This window comes from Euwallacea similis, chromosome 10 (assembly GCF_039881205.1).
Source record: "Euwallacea similis isolate ESF13 chromosome 10, ESF131.1, whole genome shotgun sequence".
Classification (NCBI taxonomy): domain Eukaryota; kingdom Metazoa; phylum Arthropoda; class Insecta; order Coleoptera; family Curculionidae; genus Euwallacea; species Euwallacea similis.
Window position 1 is genome coordinate 3,020,761 of NC_089618.1, and position 13,413 is coordinate 3,034,173.

Here is a 13,413-nt window from a genome sequence, read left to right on the forward strand (position 1 = left end):
GTACCGCGATTATCTATAGAAATCTAAAAAATTCCTTTGGGTATTTAGCACTTGTTGATATAGGTGCGGGTATGTCATTAAGCGTTTTCGCCTGTCATATCAATGATAATAATATATATTCAGCGCGTTTCTCCTAAGCACAGTTACATGTCAGCTCTGTGCACATGCAGGTGCCTCACACACAGAACCACCGCGAGGGTACCGTAAATTTAACAATACACCACCTCGAGTGTCATTCATGCGATTCCATTTCGAGAGCAAATTGTGCAGCTCTATTCTCGTCCCTAATCCGCGCACAGATGTTTTGCACTTCATTAAGAAAGTGTTTGGAAAGGTAATGGGTTTGGTACCCCGTACGTGGTGGTAGTGTTTGCGGATTTACTTCAAAATGACCGTTTCGGTACCGCTGTGAGTGCCACTCGACATACCTAAACTAAAGTTGCAGATCTTTCTTGCTATAGATCCCGGAGTGGTACCAACATGGGTTTAAACTTATTTATGGGCCCAGTTATCGCTCCTCGCGTAGAGATGCAGCGACACCTCTGCTTGTTTTAAGACCTGGATGTAATTTGTTTTGCTGTAAACATAAATAATATCCAAAGAGAGTTCTTGGCCGTGGTCAACGATAAATAGCGTTTAATTGCCGTTTAACTGACCATTAGAAACTAAAGAGAGCAATCGCGGTGTTTGTATAATAATTACTGTGTTATTTATTGTCGGACACAATCGCAGGTTTCCTTGTAGTGACAATGAAAACGAAAAACTGCATTTCGCACTACCGTAAACCAATTTCCTAGACGAATCATTTATTATGGTCCTATAAAACAGCCGTAACATCAAACATTTATATAACGCCATTTAATACGATGTAACACCTCGTTTTATATCCATTTGGAGACAAACCCAGAAAACCAAAACAACGATCATTTCTCGCACAAAAAAAAATTCTAACGGTCGGCACGCTCTCCAGATTTGTAACCATCAGATTTTTTTACAGAATCGGGCAATAAGATGATCTAGCAACCATTTGAGGAGATCAGATGAGTAACTGTCGTCAAATTGGGGTCATTAAAAAATATATTTTTCCTTCTAGAGCAGTCCACAATGTTTCTATTTCTGAATATAGGTGTGAAAATCATGAATGGTAAAGGATGTGATTTGTCATGGTCATGGGTACTTCTGCGTTTGCCCATTCAAAGCGTTCGCGGAATAATTCAATATATTAATGACCATATGAAACTTTGTAACTCAAGTGTAAACCGTTGGTGGGCCTTTCACTTAATCGTATTACGAGAGATGCTTTGGCCAAAATACTTGTGTTTTAACGATGGGATTCGGATAAGAGATATGCAGGTGCGGGTTTTAACCATCCAAGAGCATTTAACGATTTTTTAAATCTCCATGTGGTGGTTTACCAATGATGTACCGTTAATTGGACGTTTTAATTGAGACACCGAAATGTTGTTTTTAGAAGTTTCGTCGGATAATGATGTTTATGTGTTTAAATTGGTTGTTATGTCTGACCGAAAAAAGTCGGGGCTTCTCTTTTGAGACACTTGAAAGTATGATGATTGAACGTTAAAGCAGTTTGTGTCTAAAGAAATTGATTTTATAAAAAAATGTTTCTCATCGGGTGGAAATCGAACCTGAATTGCCTTTATAAAACAACTCCATAAGTTACTTTCAGAGCCAGTGCCATCTGTGATTAAACCTTCGAATCTACTATCCCACTTGAAATGCAGATTAAACTCTCATTTCTCAATTATCTCATTACAGACACTCACACGTAGATGGCGAAACAGTTTATAACATCTACATTTTATGAAACAGCTGATTTACGTCACAAACGCGTCCAGGATTGGTCCAATCTGCCGGCTCTACAGGGCGTTCTTCAGTCATTAAGTATAATTTTTTTGGTTTCTAAGTTTTTCAACTCAACACGGGCAAAGTCCACCAGGTCAGAGTCCAACGGTAGTGCAGGGTCCATTAGATTTATTTTCGTTCGGTTTATTTTTCGGTTTTAGTCCATTCACAGTTCACTTTAGTGTAGTTCTCACCATCCACTATATAATCATGGCCTACTTACCCCACAAAAAAATGACTCTATCTCTAACCAAAAACCTCCTCCAACTTAATTCTCTGAGGACTTTTTCGCTGGGAACACAGCTCAATGAAAAGAAGACGCTTAAGCCTATTGGACAGAACATTGTCTTGGTGGATGGAGTGAGGACACCCTTCCTTCTGTCAGGTACCGACTATAATAACTTAATGCCCCATGATTTGGCCAAAGTGGCACTAAGGGGGATTTTACAGAAAACGGGCATTCCCAAGGATATGGTTGATTATGTTGTGTATGGGACTGTTATTCAAGAGGTAAGTATATTATAGTCAACACATATGGTTGCTTAGAAGTTCCTCCAAAAACTTAAGAAGCAGAGAAATATCAGTACTGCCCCAAGAGTATGATTACTTATGAAATTTTTCATAAGTAATCAGGTGGACACCTTGTAGTGGTCAATAATGGCAAAGAATCAGTTTTTTTCAAATTGGGACAGAGAAAATCATCTACCGCAGGGTCTGTGGGTGTTTGTTCAGTTTTCATTGTAAAAGTGGAGAATTTGGTTATCATAGAAGATATAAAAAAAGTTTTATGCAATGTAGTGCTCAAACCATGGTCTTTTTGTCTCAATAAGTGTTCACTTTTCTCATTACCAAAGCATCCTTTGAGACTTTACTAATGCACTTATCCCCTCAAGGTAAAGACATCCAACATCGCCAGGGAAGCAGCGTTATGCGCGGGTTACAACGACAAAACTCCAGCACACACAGTCACCATGGCCTGCATTTCCTCGAACATTGCGATGTGCACTGGTGTGGGACTGATAAACAGCGGAGTCTACGACCTAATTGTGGCCGGAGGAGTTGAATTTATGTCTGACATTCCCATAAGACACAACAGGAAGATGCGTAGCCTGATGCTGAAAGCCAACAAGGCCAAAACAGTACAACAAAAGCTCGGTTTGCTGGCCAGTATTAGGCCTAACTTTTTCGTGCCAGATTTGCCAGCTGTGGCTGAGTTTTCTTCGGGAGAGACTATGGGGCATTCGGCTGATCGATTAGCTGCCGCTTTCGGCGCTTCCCGCACGGAACAGGATGAATTCGCTTTAAGATCGCATACGATGGCAAAGCAGGCTCAGGAGAAGGGATATTTTACTGATTTGATTCCAGTACAAGTGCCTGGTAGTGATAAGGAGGTTACCAAAGACAATGGAATTCGAGTGTCCACACCTGAACAATTGGCCAAACTAAAGCCTGCTTTTATCAGACCCCATGGGACTGTAACAGCTGCTAATGCTTCTTTTCTTACTGATGGAGCTTCCGCTTGCATTATCACCACTGAAGCCAAAGCCAAAGCTTTAGGGTTAAAGCCCAAAGCCTATTTGCGAAACTTCCTGTATGTCTCTCAAGACCCCATTGATCAGCTATTGTTGGGCCCTGCATATGGCACTCCACAACTACTGGACAAGGCCGGACTGACCATGCAAGACATCGACGTTTTTGAGTTCCATGAAGCTTTTGCCGGGCAAATTCTAGCCAATTTCAAAGCAATGGATAGCGAGTGGTTTGCGCAGAGGTACATGAAGAGAAGCTCCAAAGTAGGGGCCCCACCACTCAACAAGTTTAACCTCTGGGGAGGGTCCTTGTCTATTGGTCATCCTTTTGCTGCCACCGGAGTGAGGCTGGCCATGCATACGGCTAATAGGCTCGTCAGAGAAGACGGTCAGTTCGGCCTCGTTGCCGCTTGTGCAGCAGGAGGCCAAGGAGTAGCCATGATTTTGGAGAGGCATCCCGATGCCCATCCTAACTGAATGCTGCAAGATTATTATTACGGTTATTTTTTATAATTATTTTTATTCTATTTTAGGAGATAAACTATTAGTTATTTTATTAAGTTATTTTTGTTTGTACTAAGCAAAGGTATTTTTAAATAGAAATTTAAATAAGTATAACTAAGAATAAGGGAGTGCCGAAGTGTCTTATTGACCCTGTTTCTAGTTTTTTTATAGGATTGTGCTGAGAAATATATTGTTATTCGTTTGTAGCGTTAGTTGTTTTTCTTGCGGTTTATGATGTTCCCCCGAGATTTCCCTCGGACGTATCTGTTCAAACAGGTATATTTTCCTACATTTTTAAAATATGCCTATCACTCTTGAAATTGAATGTTTTGTTGTAACTGTGATGCCAAAAAAATATTGAACGCAAAATGTATTTTGAAACGATAGTAGATACGCAAAGTATTTTGTGAAAATATCTACATAATTTATGAAAAGGGAAAAATAACCAGAATGGCACTGTATCTCGTTTATTTTACATTCATGTTACCTTATTAAAATGCAACTATAAACTACATATACAGGGTGATTCATCTTCAAATTGGATGGTAACCAGCCATTAACATTAATAAAATAACATTAATTGGCCATCGTGTGATGCAACAGAAATACTTAAAAAGAATATCAATAAAGCTATAATTGTACATTCACGTAACATAAGAAAGTTCATAAAAATAACAGATAACAATAAGTTACGTGAATTTACAATCTCAGCTAAAGAAAACTTACATTTAAGGAACAAAAAATGATTTGAAAAAGAGTATGAAACTGTAAATTAAAGCCTATTTTCCACGTTCGTAGCTTTCACGGTTTTTTGTGTCAAATAGTTTTAAGTCATTCACCTAACGATACACTTTTCATGCGAGCCCACGAAAAATAGACCATCGCAACGCTTATGAACTGAAAGTAACACTTTACCGCACATGGACGGCAAAAATTTTTACCGCATGTAAAATGAAATGGCAAACCTTGGTATTGAGATACGTACGATATTAGAATATTAAGATTAAATATTCATAAGACAGCACATTGGTGCACAAATCAAAGATTGCAAAAGAGACGCGAAGCGACCAGTTGGCAAAGCACAAGTATGTCAATTACCTTATTCAACGTATATTTTATATTTTCTTCATCCGGGTGGAAAAATTATTATACAAATTTAAAAATAATAAAATATAAAGTATTTAGTAATTTTAACATTGCAGCAGTACGGTAATGTAGTTCATTAATGAACATTCAGCGGTGTACTAAAATAGCCATAACCCGAATTAGAAACATACTTTTTACCGCATACGTGTGGGGCATACTTTTAGCTCGCAAATGTAGGCGATAATACCACTTTACCGTAGGCTCTTAGGACAACCAATAGACAGGACATACATTTAAGTAACGTCAAAAAGACCGCGCCTACCAACAATTACAGCCCATTTTCTGTCTTTGATTCATCTTCTGTGTTACGTCAAATACAATAAAACAAGTCATACTTTCATAATGTTCACTTTCATGTAAAAGAAGGAACCCTGATAAATACAATATTTGAGCAATAATTCCGCCGGCACCGTGATGCTATTACTCCCCAAATCTATCAAATTCTCATTCCAATTCTGACAAAAACCTGTTAGACTAATGCTAGGACAGGACGCTTGAGAATTGAGGAAGAACTGAATAGTGTATTTGTGTTTGGGCTGCGACTCCAAATAGCCCACTTGCTGCATGTTTAATCGCACTCCAAATTTGCCGCCACTCTTGAATGACAAACAAAACAACTCGCCCATGACGTAGAGGAAATAATATCCAGTGTTTCTGTCTTGTCTCATATCTCTTGGGAAAGGGACGTTGTTCTCCAAAAGCTGCGTTTTGTGCTTTTCCAGGAAATGGTTGTGCAGAGCTGGAGTGAGCCCCTTCCAGCCGCACTTTAAAATACAGGGGTTTTCGGCTAAATCACATATTTTCTCGTGATTTTTGATATTCTCCGATGTAGAGACGAAACCGCAGCCAATGTCCCTGTTGCGGCAAGGATATTTCACCTTTAGAGTAAGTTTTTCTAAAGTGAAATTCCGACCGTTGCCGAATATGGAGCGGCATGAAGGGCAGATGTTCACTTTGATTTTGCACACGCTGCAAACGCTGTGACCTAAAACATTACTTGTAAAATTAAATCATATGCTTAAACTAAAACGCACCTGTGGGACAAATATATATAGGGGGCACCATAAACTCACTGCAAACTGGACACTCCAGCTCAGACAACATCTCTTCATCAGGGTGTGTGTTTTTTTCTTTGCCAGTTTTAATGTTTGAATTACCCACCATTAAGCTATCTGCCTCTTGTACACCCATAATTTGTATTATTTCTTTCTTGGACTTTTTTACTATGCCAAATTTGGCGAAAACTTTTCGGGGATTTTGCAGCATTTCGCTCATTTGATCTATATCTACTTCTAACGTCTTTTCTGGACGATTGAGGAAGTCTACAAACTCCGACAGGGGTTCCAGACGACTGCGCCTAAGAATTGTTTTTTAGTAAACATTTTTTTTAGGTTTGTGAAATAAACACACCTTAATAAAATTGAACTGTTTTTGTCTTCATTTGAGAGCTCTAACTGGTATCTAAAGCACTGGCTTTCCAAGTCAGTTCCACTTATCATTAGAAGACTTGAAAAGCGGCCTTTTCGCTCATGCTTGATGGCAATAGTGATGACTTGATTGCCTAAAGTCAGTATTACACTAACAATTTCTTCATGTATTAATTTGTGAATTAATTTATGAATTTCATCATGAAGTGTTGATTTTAAGCTGACCTAGACGACTATGAACTGGGATGTGAAATTTTTGGTTTATTGTCAGTTCCATCAACTGCTGTTTATCAATAAATAATTATACATATATTATTTGAGAAAGATCTATTTTATTTCAAATCACTTTTTGCTTATAAATAAAAGATAAAAAACACATTCAAAACCCAAAACTGTGACTGAAACTTAGTAAAACAATAAACACATTTTCCTCATGACATCAAAACTTGGTATTGTTTTATAGGCTGATATCCTTTAATTTACCAAAAAACACCCTAATCCGTAAATAATATGGCCAATTCCATCATGAATTTAATCAGGGCAAAATCATTTATGTAAAATGGGTTCTACATATGTAAAACAATTTGAGAGACCACTTCCCAAATAAACTCATAAATTGTCAATACTTATATTGGCTGAATAAGCACATTGCAATAAACTGCCAAAAACTGTAACAAAAAAAACTCACCAACATAGGTAAAAAATATCTTATTCTTCCCTTTTTCAGGCCATTCAAACTGAGGTGGATCCAAAAACTCTTCATGATGTACCTTTAAGTGCTCAAGAAGAAGCTTTGAGTTTCCTCTCCAGTTGCAATTCTTCTCAGGAAATAGATGTTTATAAGACAAGGGGCAGCTCATGCATTGGTACCTGCAGTCTTTTTCATGTGTCACCACACAGTCAAATTTCACTACTTCAGTGCAGCCAAAAACTTTGTTTGCACAAGGAAAAGTGAGATGTTTTACCAGTTGCTCATAGGATTGCTGCCTTTGGATAGCTTTTATACCTACACTAGAGCTGCATCGACCACAAATGCTGCCCAGGTTCTCACTGAATATTATAGGGATCACATTCAAGTAACGGTTGCATATGTTACAAATTAGGTCTTTCTCTAATTGTTCTTTGTCAAGGAAGGTAAATTCTTCCAAGCCGGTGGGGCAGTGGGGTCCGTTTTGTTTTGAACCCATTATGTCTGGGTCTGGTTGTAATCGTTGGGATTTTTGCAAGCTCTGAAGAATTGACGAAATAACTGAAATCCTGGCTCAGAAATTTAAGAGAGAACATTAATTTAAACGCAAAGAATTATTAAAAAAGATAAAAATTACCACTTAAAGTACGAAAAAAGGCCAAATATAAAACATACATAACCTCAAATAAAACTTAAATGGCGGTCAATTATATCCGCCTTGCTTAAGAAAACATGATATATTGAATGGTGTCAAAACAAATCACAAACTGACGACATGAGAGTACTCATTTTATCTAAAATTTATTTCTAATTTCTTCTTATCTTGAAGAATAGCAAACACTGTATAAATTCAATATTTATCACCTACACCACTACTTTGCATTCAGATTCAAAAATAAAATAATTTACATGCAAGGTACGTTATTTTTATTAACCATAAACAATTTGCTATTTTTCAACATCAGTACTCAGCGCCTTTACGTCACCATCAGTCAAAGCCCCCACTTCCTGCAGCAGCTCCTTCTTATCCTTAAAATAATTTCTAAACCACTCTATATGCTCCTTTTTGGCCTGAATGGTTAAATGGCTATTCTTTGACAAGCCAACACAGACCAACTCCATAAAGTGCCTTATTGGTCCTCTAGGAGGACACCAAGGCTCCAGGTGCTCCTCTAGAAACACATGCTCAGTGAAGTAAACTTTGCTCTCCTCTTTCAGACCTATAAATTTGTTTGTAATTTAGCATTTGATCCTGGAAGAACTAATTTACCAAATTCATTATCAATAGGGAATTGCCAGAATTTCCCTTGTTCCGTCCAGAGAATCATCTCCTGGAAATAATTGGAAGGTGGATGGGTAACTGCAAGTTTCAGTTCCTTCTCATGAAGCTTTTGCCAGGTGGGTAATTGAGGACTCTCTTTAAGTTCTTCAGAATCATTGAAAATTCCTAAAGATTCCCCAAAAAACAGCTCCGCAGGCTCAGGTTGGCTGCAAATTCAATAATAACCAAACCAACAAGGTCATTTTAAGTGCATAAATATAATATATGTATATTAATTTAACATACAACAATATAAATGCTTAAAATATACCAACAACATAAAATACTTAAGGCGAATAAATACTGGCAAACGCTTTTGTAACTCCAATAATTATTTGGGTCTTTGAGGAGGATTAAATCTGGTTTGAGGTTTTCTTGGAGTAGGCTGTCGTTGACGCGCCAAAAATGATTGTCCCTGCGTCCCCAAAACTGCCAATCTCTCATCTGCCGCATCACGCTGCAATAATCCGCCTAGCTTATAAAAAGCAGCCGTTATTAGTCTCTCTTCTAAAGCTCCCATGCTGCCCCCACGTGCCCTGGCACTCTCAGCATTTTCTATTTGAGCTGCCACTTCCCTAGCTTTCTCTAGGTTCCTTTGGTACTTTGTTTGGGCTACTTGTAACTCATGTTCTTTTGCAGTTAAAGCATCTTGAAGTCTTTTTATTGTAGCTCCTGAGGATTCCCCAGAAACCCCACTGCGTAATTCTTCAAGTTGCGCCTCAAGTTTCAGATTTGTTTGATTTAATACACGGTTTTGCTGCTGTAGCTTCTCAGTGCGACTTAAAGCCTGGTCTAAAGCTGATTGTTTAGATTCCAGTTCTTGTTGGGTCAAGTGCAGAGTCTTGTTTTCACGCTCTAAGAAACGCAGGCGCTCTTTTAGCTCAGCCGGGGTCAGCTCTTGGGAGACTGCAGCTCCTGACTCTGGTACTTTGACATGGCCCAATTTAAGGTCCTCATTTTCCTCTCTCAAAGTGTCTCTTTCCAGTAGTAGGCGATCTCTTTCTGCCTGTAAAGCTGTCAGTTTTGATTCCAAGTTTTCCAGAGTGAACTGTGATTTATCAGCCCTCTGAGCTTCTTCGTCAAGCTTTTGTTGAAGCTCTGCAATTTGAAGTCTGTAGGTTTCACATTGGTTCCTCCAGCTGCTGTTTTTGTTTAGCTCCTCTTCCATTTCCATGTTTTTCTGCAAATATTCCATGTTTTTCTCTTCAAGCTTTTGGACCTGCTTCTTCAAATCTTGGTAATTTTCCAACCGTTTTTTATATGATGCTATTGTTTGTTCCAAGTCATTTACTTTGCCTGCAGATTCAGCTAAAGCATCAACTTCATCTTTGAGTCTTGCTGAATCACTTGCAGCTATCTGCAACTCTCCAATCTTATCTTGATATATCAACATTTGCCTTTCTTGTTCAAGTAACTTTGCTTTAAAGTCATCCCTCATGACTTCAGCTTTGAAAAGTTCTTCTTTCAGCTGCTCCATTTGCTTTCTTTGATCAGGACCTTTGATTTCTTTGTGATGCATGTCTTCAAGCTGTTGCTCAAGGGTTCGTCTTTCGTCTTGCAGGATTTGCACTTGTTGCTCCAGGGTTTGGTTTAGTAATGTTAAAGCATCTCGAGATTCATTTGCAGCCTCTAAATCAGTGACTAATTTTGCCATTCTGGCATCACTGTCTAGGATAAGGAGACTTAAGCCAGTTCTGCCTTGTCCTCCAGTGATTTCTTCCAGCTGCTGTATTGCCTGCATAATATTCTGTTGAACAGCTTCTTCCATTTCCATCATTAGTGTTATATATTCTTGTTTTTTCTCACAGTTTATCGCACATCCTAATACAAGTCTCAGCAACTTTGCTAGTTGTACTTGATCATTGTTCTCGCCAATGCGCGTGACGTCAGGTTTACCACTTTCCAGCACTTGCAGAGTAAGCATGTCCTGGTAGTACTCAGTAACAGCCTCTACAATTTTTTTCAAGTTGCTCACTCTTAATCTCCAGTTTGTTCCAGCATCTTTCTTGATTTTTGGCTCTAATTTCCCAAAATAATTCGCATCAATTTGCAATAGAGCCTCCAGAATTGCTACACCATCACAGATTTCTGATATGTTTTTGCTTCGATTTGGGGCCAATTTTTGGAGCCACTTGACCAGGCTTTTACACATATCTTCAGTAGGATTCATCTGGGGTGAAATATTAGGGATTTTTAAAGGGGAAATGCTTAATTATTTTATTTTAAAGTGCTTTTTTTTGTGAAAGGGAAAAAGCGATAATAAAAAGATAAAAGCATTTGATTGACATTTGAATTTTAGGTTAGGTGAAATAATTGTCAAAAAACAAATATCAATGGTGTCGCTATTAGTCTGGATAAAAGTAGCTTCGTCCTTGTTTATAATAAGCTTTTCAAAAAGGACGGAATATGTTGGATAGTGAAACAAGGAACATTATTGAAATAACATAGAAAGGGGACTTGATAAATTAGTGTTGCCAGACTGTGCAAACATTATTAAAATATCCTGCAGTTAGTTTCAGGTTATAGCTACAGATTGCTGGATAATATGGTGGATACCAAATAGTTGCTTAAGAGGGATACACGTTCCTCAAAGAACAATTAGAAAATAAACTTTTTCAAGTGCAGTTTTACAGAACTAATTATGGCATTAATTACCTAGTGGCAAGTATGTGTATTATTGCTAGTCTACAATTAGGGTTTTAATATGTTCAATGTGGAATATGCATAGTCTAGAAGAGAACTACTACTTGGGATTAGACACAGAGGTGAACTTTTCTATCGATCTATTCTCTTTCTAATTATCAAAAATACTCACACTTGTTTTGGTACTATGACACTGGGCTGTTTAGGTCTCCTCTGCCCCACAGGCCTTTCCAAGTTGGTTATTGGCCTTCCAAATCTCTTCAAAACACTTCTAATCTGCTCAGCTTTAGATTGTTGAGGTTTTACCTTCCTCTCTATTTTCATTCCCTTCAAAACTTCACTGAAACACCCAAAAACTTTTAAGCTTCAATTCAACAATCAAGGACTATCTACCTTAAACTAGTTCCTTTTTCTGAGCTTTCCACAGGATTAAGCAGCTTCATTAATAGCTCTGACTCTGTTTGTTTTCTGTCTCCCCCAAGAGACTCTGCCACTCCTTTGACAGCATTTACTACTTGCTTTTCTAAATATATCAATTAATAAAAAATATTTTTGAGTTTTTCAAGCACTATACCAACACTCTGTTTTGTTACAGATTTCTTCTCCTCTCGCCCTTGCGCCCTCTTATTTGTTGGCTGGGCCAGCTGAATGCTCTTACTGTAATTGTCTGAGGTCATTTGCTGCAGTAAAGCATTAAGCTTAGTTATTGCCTCAGATTGGATTTTGGGGGCTTCATTAGTATTGTCATCGCTGTCTGAGCTGCTGCTGCTTGTATCTACAGGGTCTTTAGTGGTCTTTTGGCGCAGTAGGGACGTAGACACTGACCTTTGCATCAGCAGAGAAACCCAAGGGGGCTGTGCAGGAAGCTTTCTGTAATGGCAAGTTTAGTGCCTGAGGAGTGCTTAAGGGTGGAAATACCTTAAAATTGCCTGAGACATGTTCATTTAGGGTAATTTTTAAGGGGTTTATTTTCCCCAGAAATTTGGTTAAAAAATTGAGGTTAGAAATGTTAGAAAGGTAATTTTTACAGCGCATCCACGAGTGCATTTATCTTTGTCTATCCTATGGAACATTAAAGAGCAAAAATCATGGTACTTCGTACGTTGGCGCCCTCTTTCGGGCTTCAAATTCAATAGCGCGGTAGAAATTTTTTATTTCCTAGTTAAATCAAGGTTTCAATTTGAATTCCAAAAGGCGGGAGCCAAAAATAGTCCTCTTAATTGAATAATAATAATCCACGTTTTACCACCTTTCCTATAGGTATCAAGAAAGGTTAATTTCTTTTATTGACTTCTACTTTTTAATCCGCGAATCCCTATGAGCAGTTGTCGATAGTCATTTGTTTCTTTATCCTACGCGAGACTCCGTTTCTACCATTAACGTAATCACAGGCTTCTTTATTTGTTTTTATTGCTTTATCGTGATATTATTAGTGTTTTGATTAGAAATTAAGTGCTGATATTCTTTTACATATTATTAAAGGTAAATATTCTGTTTTATCAGCATTTGCGCTCATTTTAAGTCCTACGATACGTGGTATTCCACTCCCAAAATTTTAATATAGAATTGAACATTTTTGGTAGCCATAATGGCTTCAGATGGCAGTTTCAACTATTTTCTTCCCACTTGACTGGAAGCTCCCCTTTTCATTGATGTTTTTATCAGGATTCAGTGTTGACGCACCTGAACTAACAGAAATCAAATGAGCCCTAAAGGGTTTAGATTCTTTGTGTTTTATATAAAATTATGGGTTCATAAAGTAAAAAATTATCTATGCCGGTAGTCACTTGCTCATTTAAAGGTAGGAACTAACTTTTAACGATCTAACCAGAACGAACTTATATATCAAAATTCAATTTAACCCCATCATAGAAGCGCTCTAGCTATAAAAGGTAAATAACTTACCTATTTTGCCCATCATTGGGAGCGTCTAACGTTCCATTTATCATATGTGGGGACCATAGAAAATACTTATTTAGACGTTTAAAGCCTCAGCATAATTTGAGTGTGAGTGAGGGGTTGGTTTCGAAATGATTTTTACATTAACTCTCACAACATGAGTGTTTATTGTTCAGGTAACTAGCCTGCTCTGAAAGAGGGGAAAAGCAGTCAAAATTTGAAAACAGTCGATCTCAAATTTTTTCGACTTTTCCGTGCTTTTCACGTTAAAAGTTAGTTATAAAATGAGTAGGAGGAATTCCATAGAACCCTTTTTTAGAGTGCAAAAATCACAATACTAATGGCAATTTTCGGCTCAGAAATGGGGTGAACAACGACGAAGGAAACACATAG

At 37.9% G+C, this 13,413-nt stretch overlaps 4 protein-coding genes across 4 annotated transcripts; 1 reads left to right on the forward strand and 3 right to left on the reverse strand.

The window, feature by feature from the left end:
- Window positions 1–1,898: 1,898 nt before the first annotated feature.
- Window positions 1,899–4,102, forward strand: Mtpbeta (mitochondrial trifunctional protein beta subunit). Its single transcript, XM_066393952.1, has 2 exons — window positions 1,899–2,373; window positions 2,757–4,102. The coding sequence occupies exons 1-2, from the start codon at window positions 2,074–2,076 to the stop codon at window positions 3,867–3,869; spliced, it is 1,413 nt and encodes a 470-aa protein (XP_066250049.1). The 5' UTR covers window positions 1,899–2,073; the 3' UTR covers window positions 3,870–4,102.
- A 245-nt stretch (window positions 4,103–4,347) lies between these two features.
- LOC136411392 (uncharacterized) lies at window positions 4,348–7,808 on the reverse strand. Its single transcript, XM_066393940.1, has 4 exons — window positions 7,158–7,808; window positions 6,453–6,603; window positions 6,077–6,399; window positions 4,348–6,027 (listed from the first exon to the last, which is right to left on the reverse strand). Exons 1-4 carry the CDS (start codon window positions 7,654–7,656, stop codon window positions 5,372–5,374), a joined length of 1,629 nt encoding a protein of 542 aa, XP_066250037.1. The 5' UTR covers window positions 7,657–7,808; the 3' UTR covers window positions 4,348–5,371.
- Window positions 7,809–8,063: 255 nt separating this feature from the next.
- mRpS31 (mitochondrial ribosomal protein S31) lies at window positions 8,064–12,166 on the reverse strand. The gene is made up of 6 exons (XM_066393945.1): window positions 12,040–12,166; window positions 11,696–11,991; window positions 11,515–11,644; window positions 11,294–11,461; window positions 8,428–8,645; window positions 8,064–8,377 (listed from the first exon to the last, which is right to left on the reverse strand). Exons 1-6 carry the CDS (start codon window positions 12,063–12,065, stop codon window positions 8,106–8,108), a joined length of 1,110 nt encoding a protein of 369 aa, XP_066250042.1. The 5' UTR covers window positions 12,066–12,166; the 3' UTR covers window positions 8,064–8,105.
- Window positions 8,750–10,718, reverse strand: hook (hook microtubule tethering protein). Its single transcript, XM_066393939.1, has one exon. The coding sequence runs from the start codon at window positions 10,646–10,648 to the stop codon at window positions 8,810–8,812; it is 1,839 nt and encodes a 612-aa protein (XP_066250036.1). The 5' UTR covers window positions 10,649–10,718; the 3' UTR covers window positions 8,750–8,809.
- Window positions 12,167–13,413: the final 1,247 nt, after the last annotated feature.

What these genes read in the sequence shown, in the direction of transcription:
- hook (XM_066393939.1), bottom strand. Translation starts at nt 10,648, where the DNA reads ATGAATCCTACTGAAGATATGTGTAAAAGCCTGGTCAAGTGGCTCCAA.
- mRpS31 (XM_066393945.1), bottom strand. Translation starts at nt 12,065, where the DNA reads ATGAACATGTCTCAGGCAATTTTAAG. An exon ending in GTCATAGTACCAAAACAAGT is followed by an intron (nt 8,646 to 11,293) that starts GTGAGTATTTTT and finishes TTGAATTTGCAG; the next exon opens with CCAACCTGAGCCTGCGGAGC. An exon ending in CCCTATTGATAATGAATTTG is followed by an intron (nt 8,378 to 8,427) that starts GTAAATTAGTTC and finishes ACAAATTTATAG; the next exon opens with GTCTGAAAGAGGAGAGCAAA.
- LOC136411392 (XM_066393940.1), bottom strand. Translation starts at nt 7,656, where the DNA reads ATGGGTTCAAAACAAAACGGACCCCACTGCCCCACCGGCTTGGAAGAA. An exon ending in AACAGTTCAATTTTATTAAG is followed by an intron (nt 6,400 to 6,452) that starts GTGTGTTTATTT and finishes AACAATTCTTAG; the next exon opens with GCGCAGTCGTCTGGAACCCC. An exon ending in TATATATATTTGTCCCACAG is followed by an intron (nt 6,028 to 6,076) that starts GTGCGTTTTAGT and finishes GTAATGTTTTAG; the next exon opens with GTCACAGCGTTTGCAGCGTG.
- Mtpbeta (XM_066393952.1), top strand. Translation starts at nt 2,074, where the DNA reads ATGGCCTACTTACCCCACAAAAAAATGACTCTATCTCTAACCAAAAAC. An exon ending in ATGGGACTGTTATTCAAGAG is followed by an intron (nt 2,374 to 2,756) that starts GTAAGTATATTA and finishes TATCCCCTCAAG; the next exon opens with GTAAAGACATCCAACATCGC.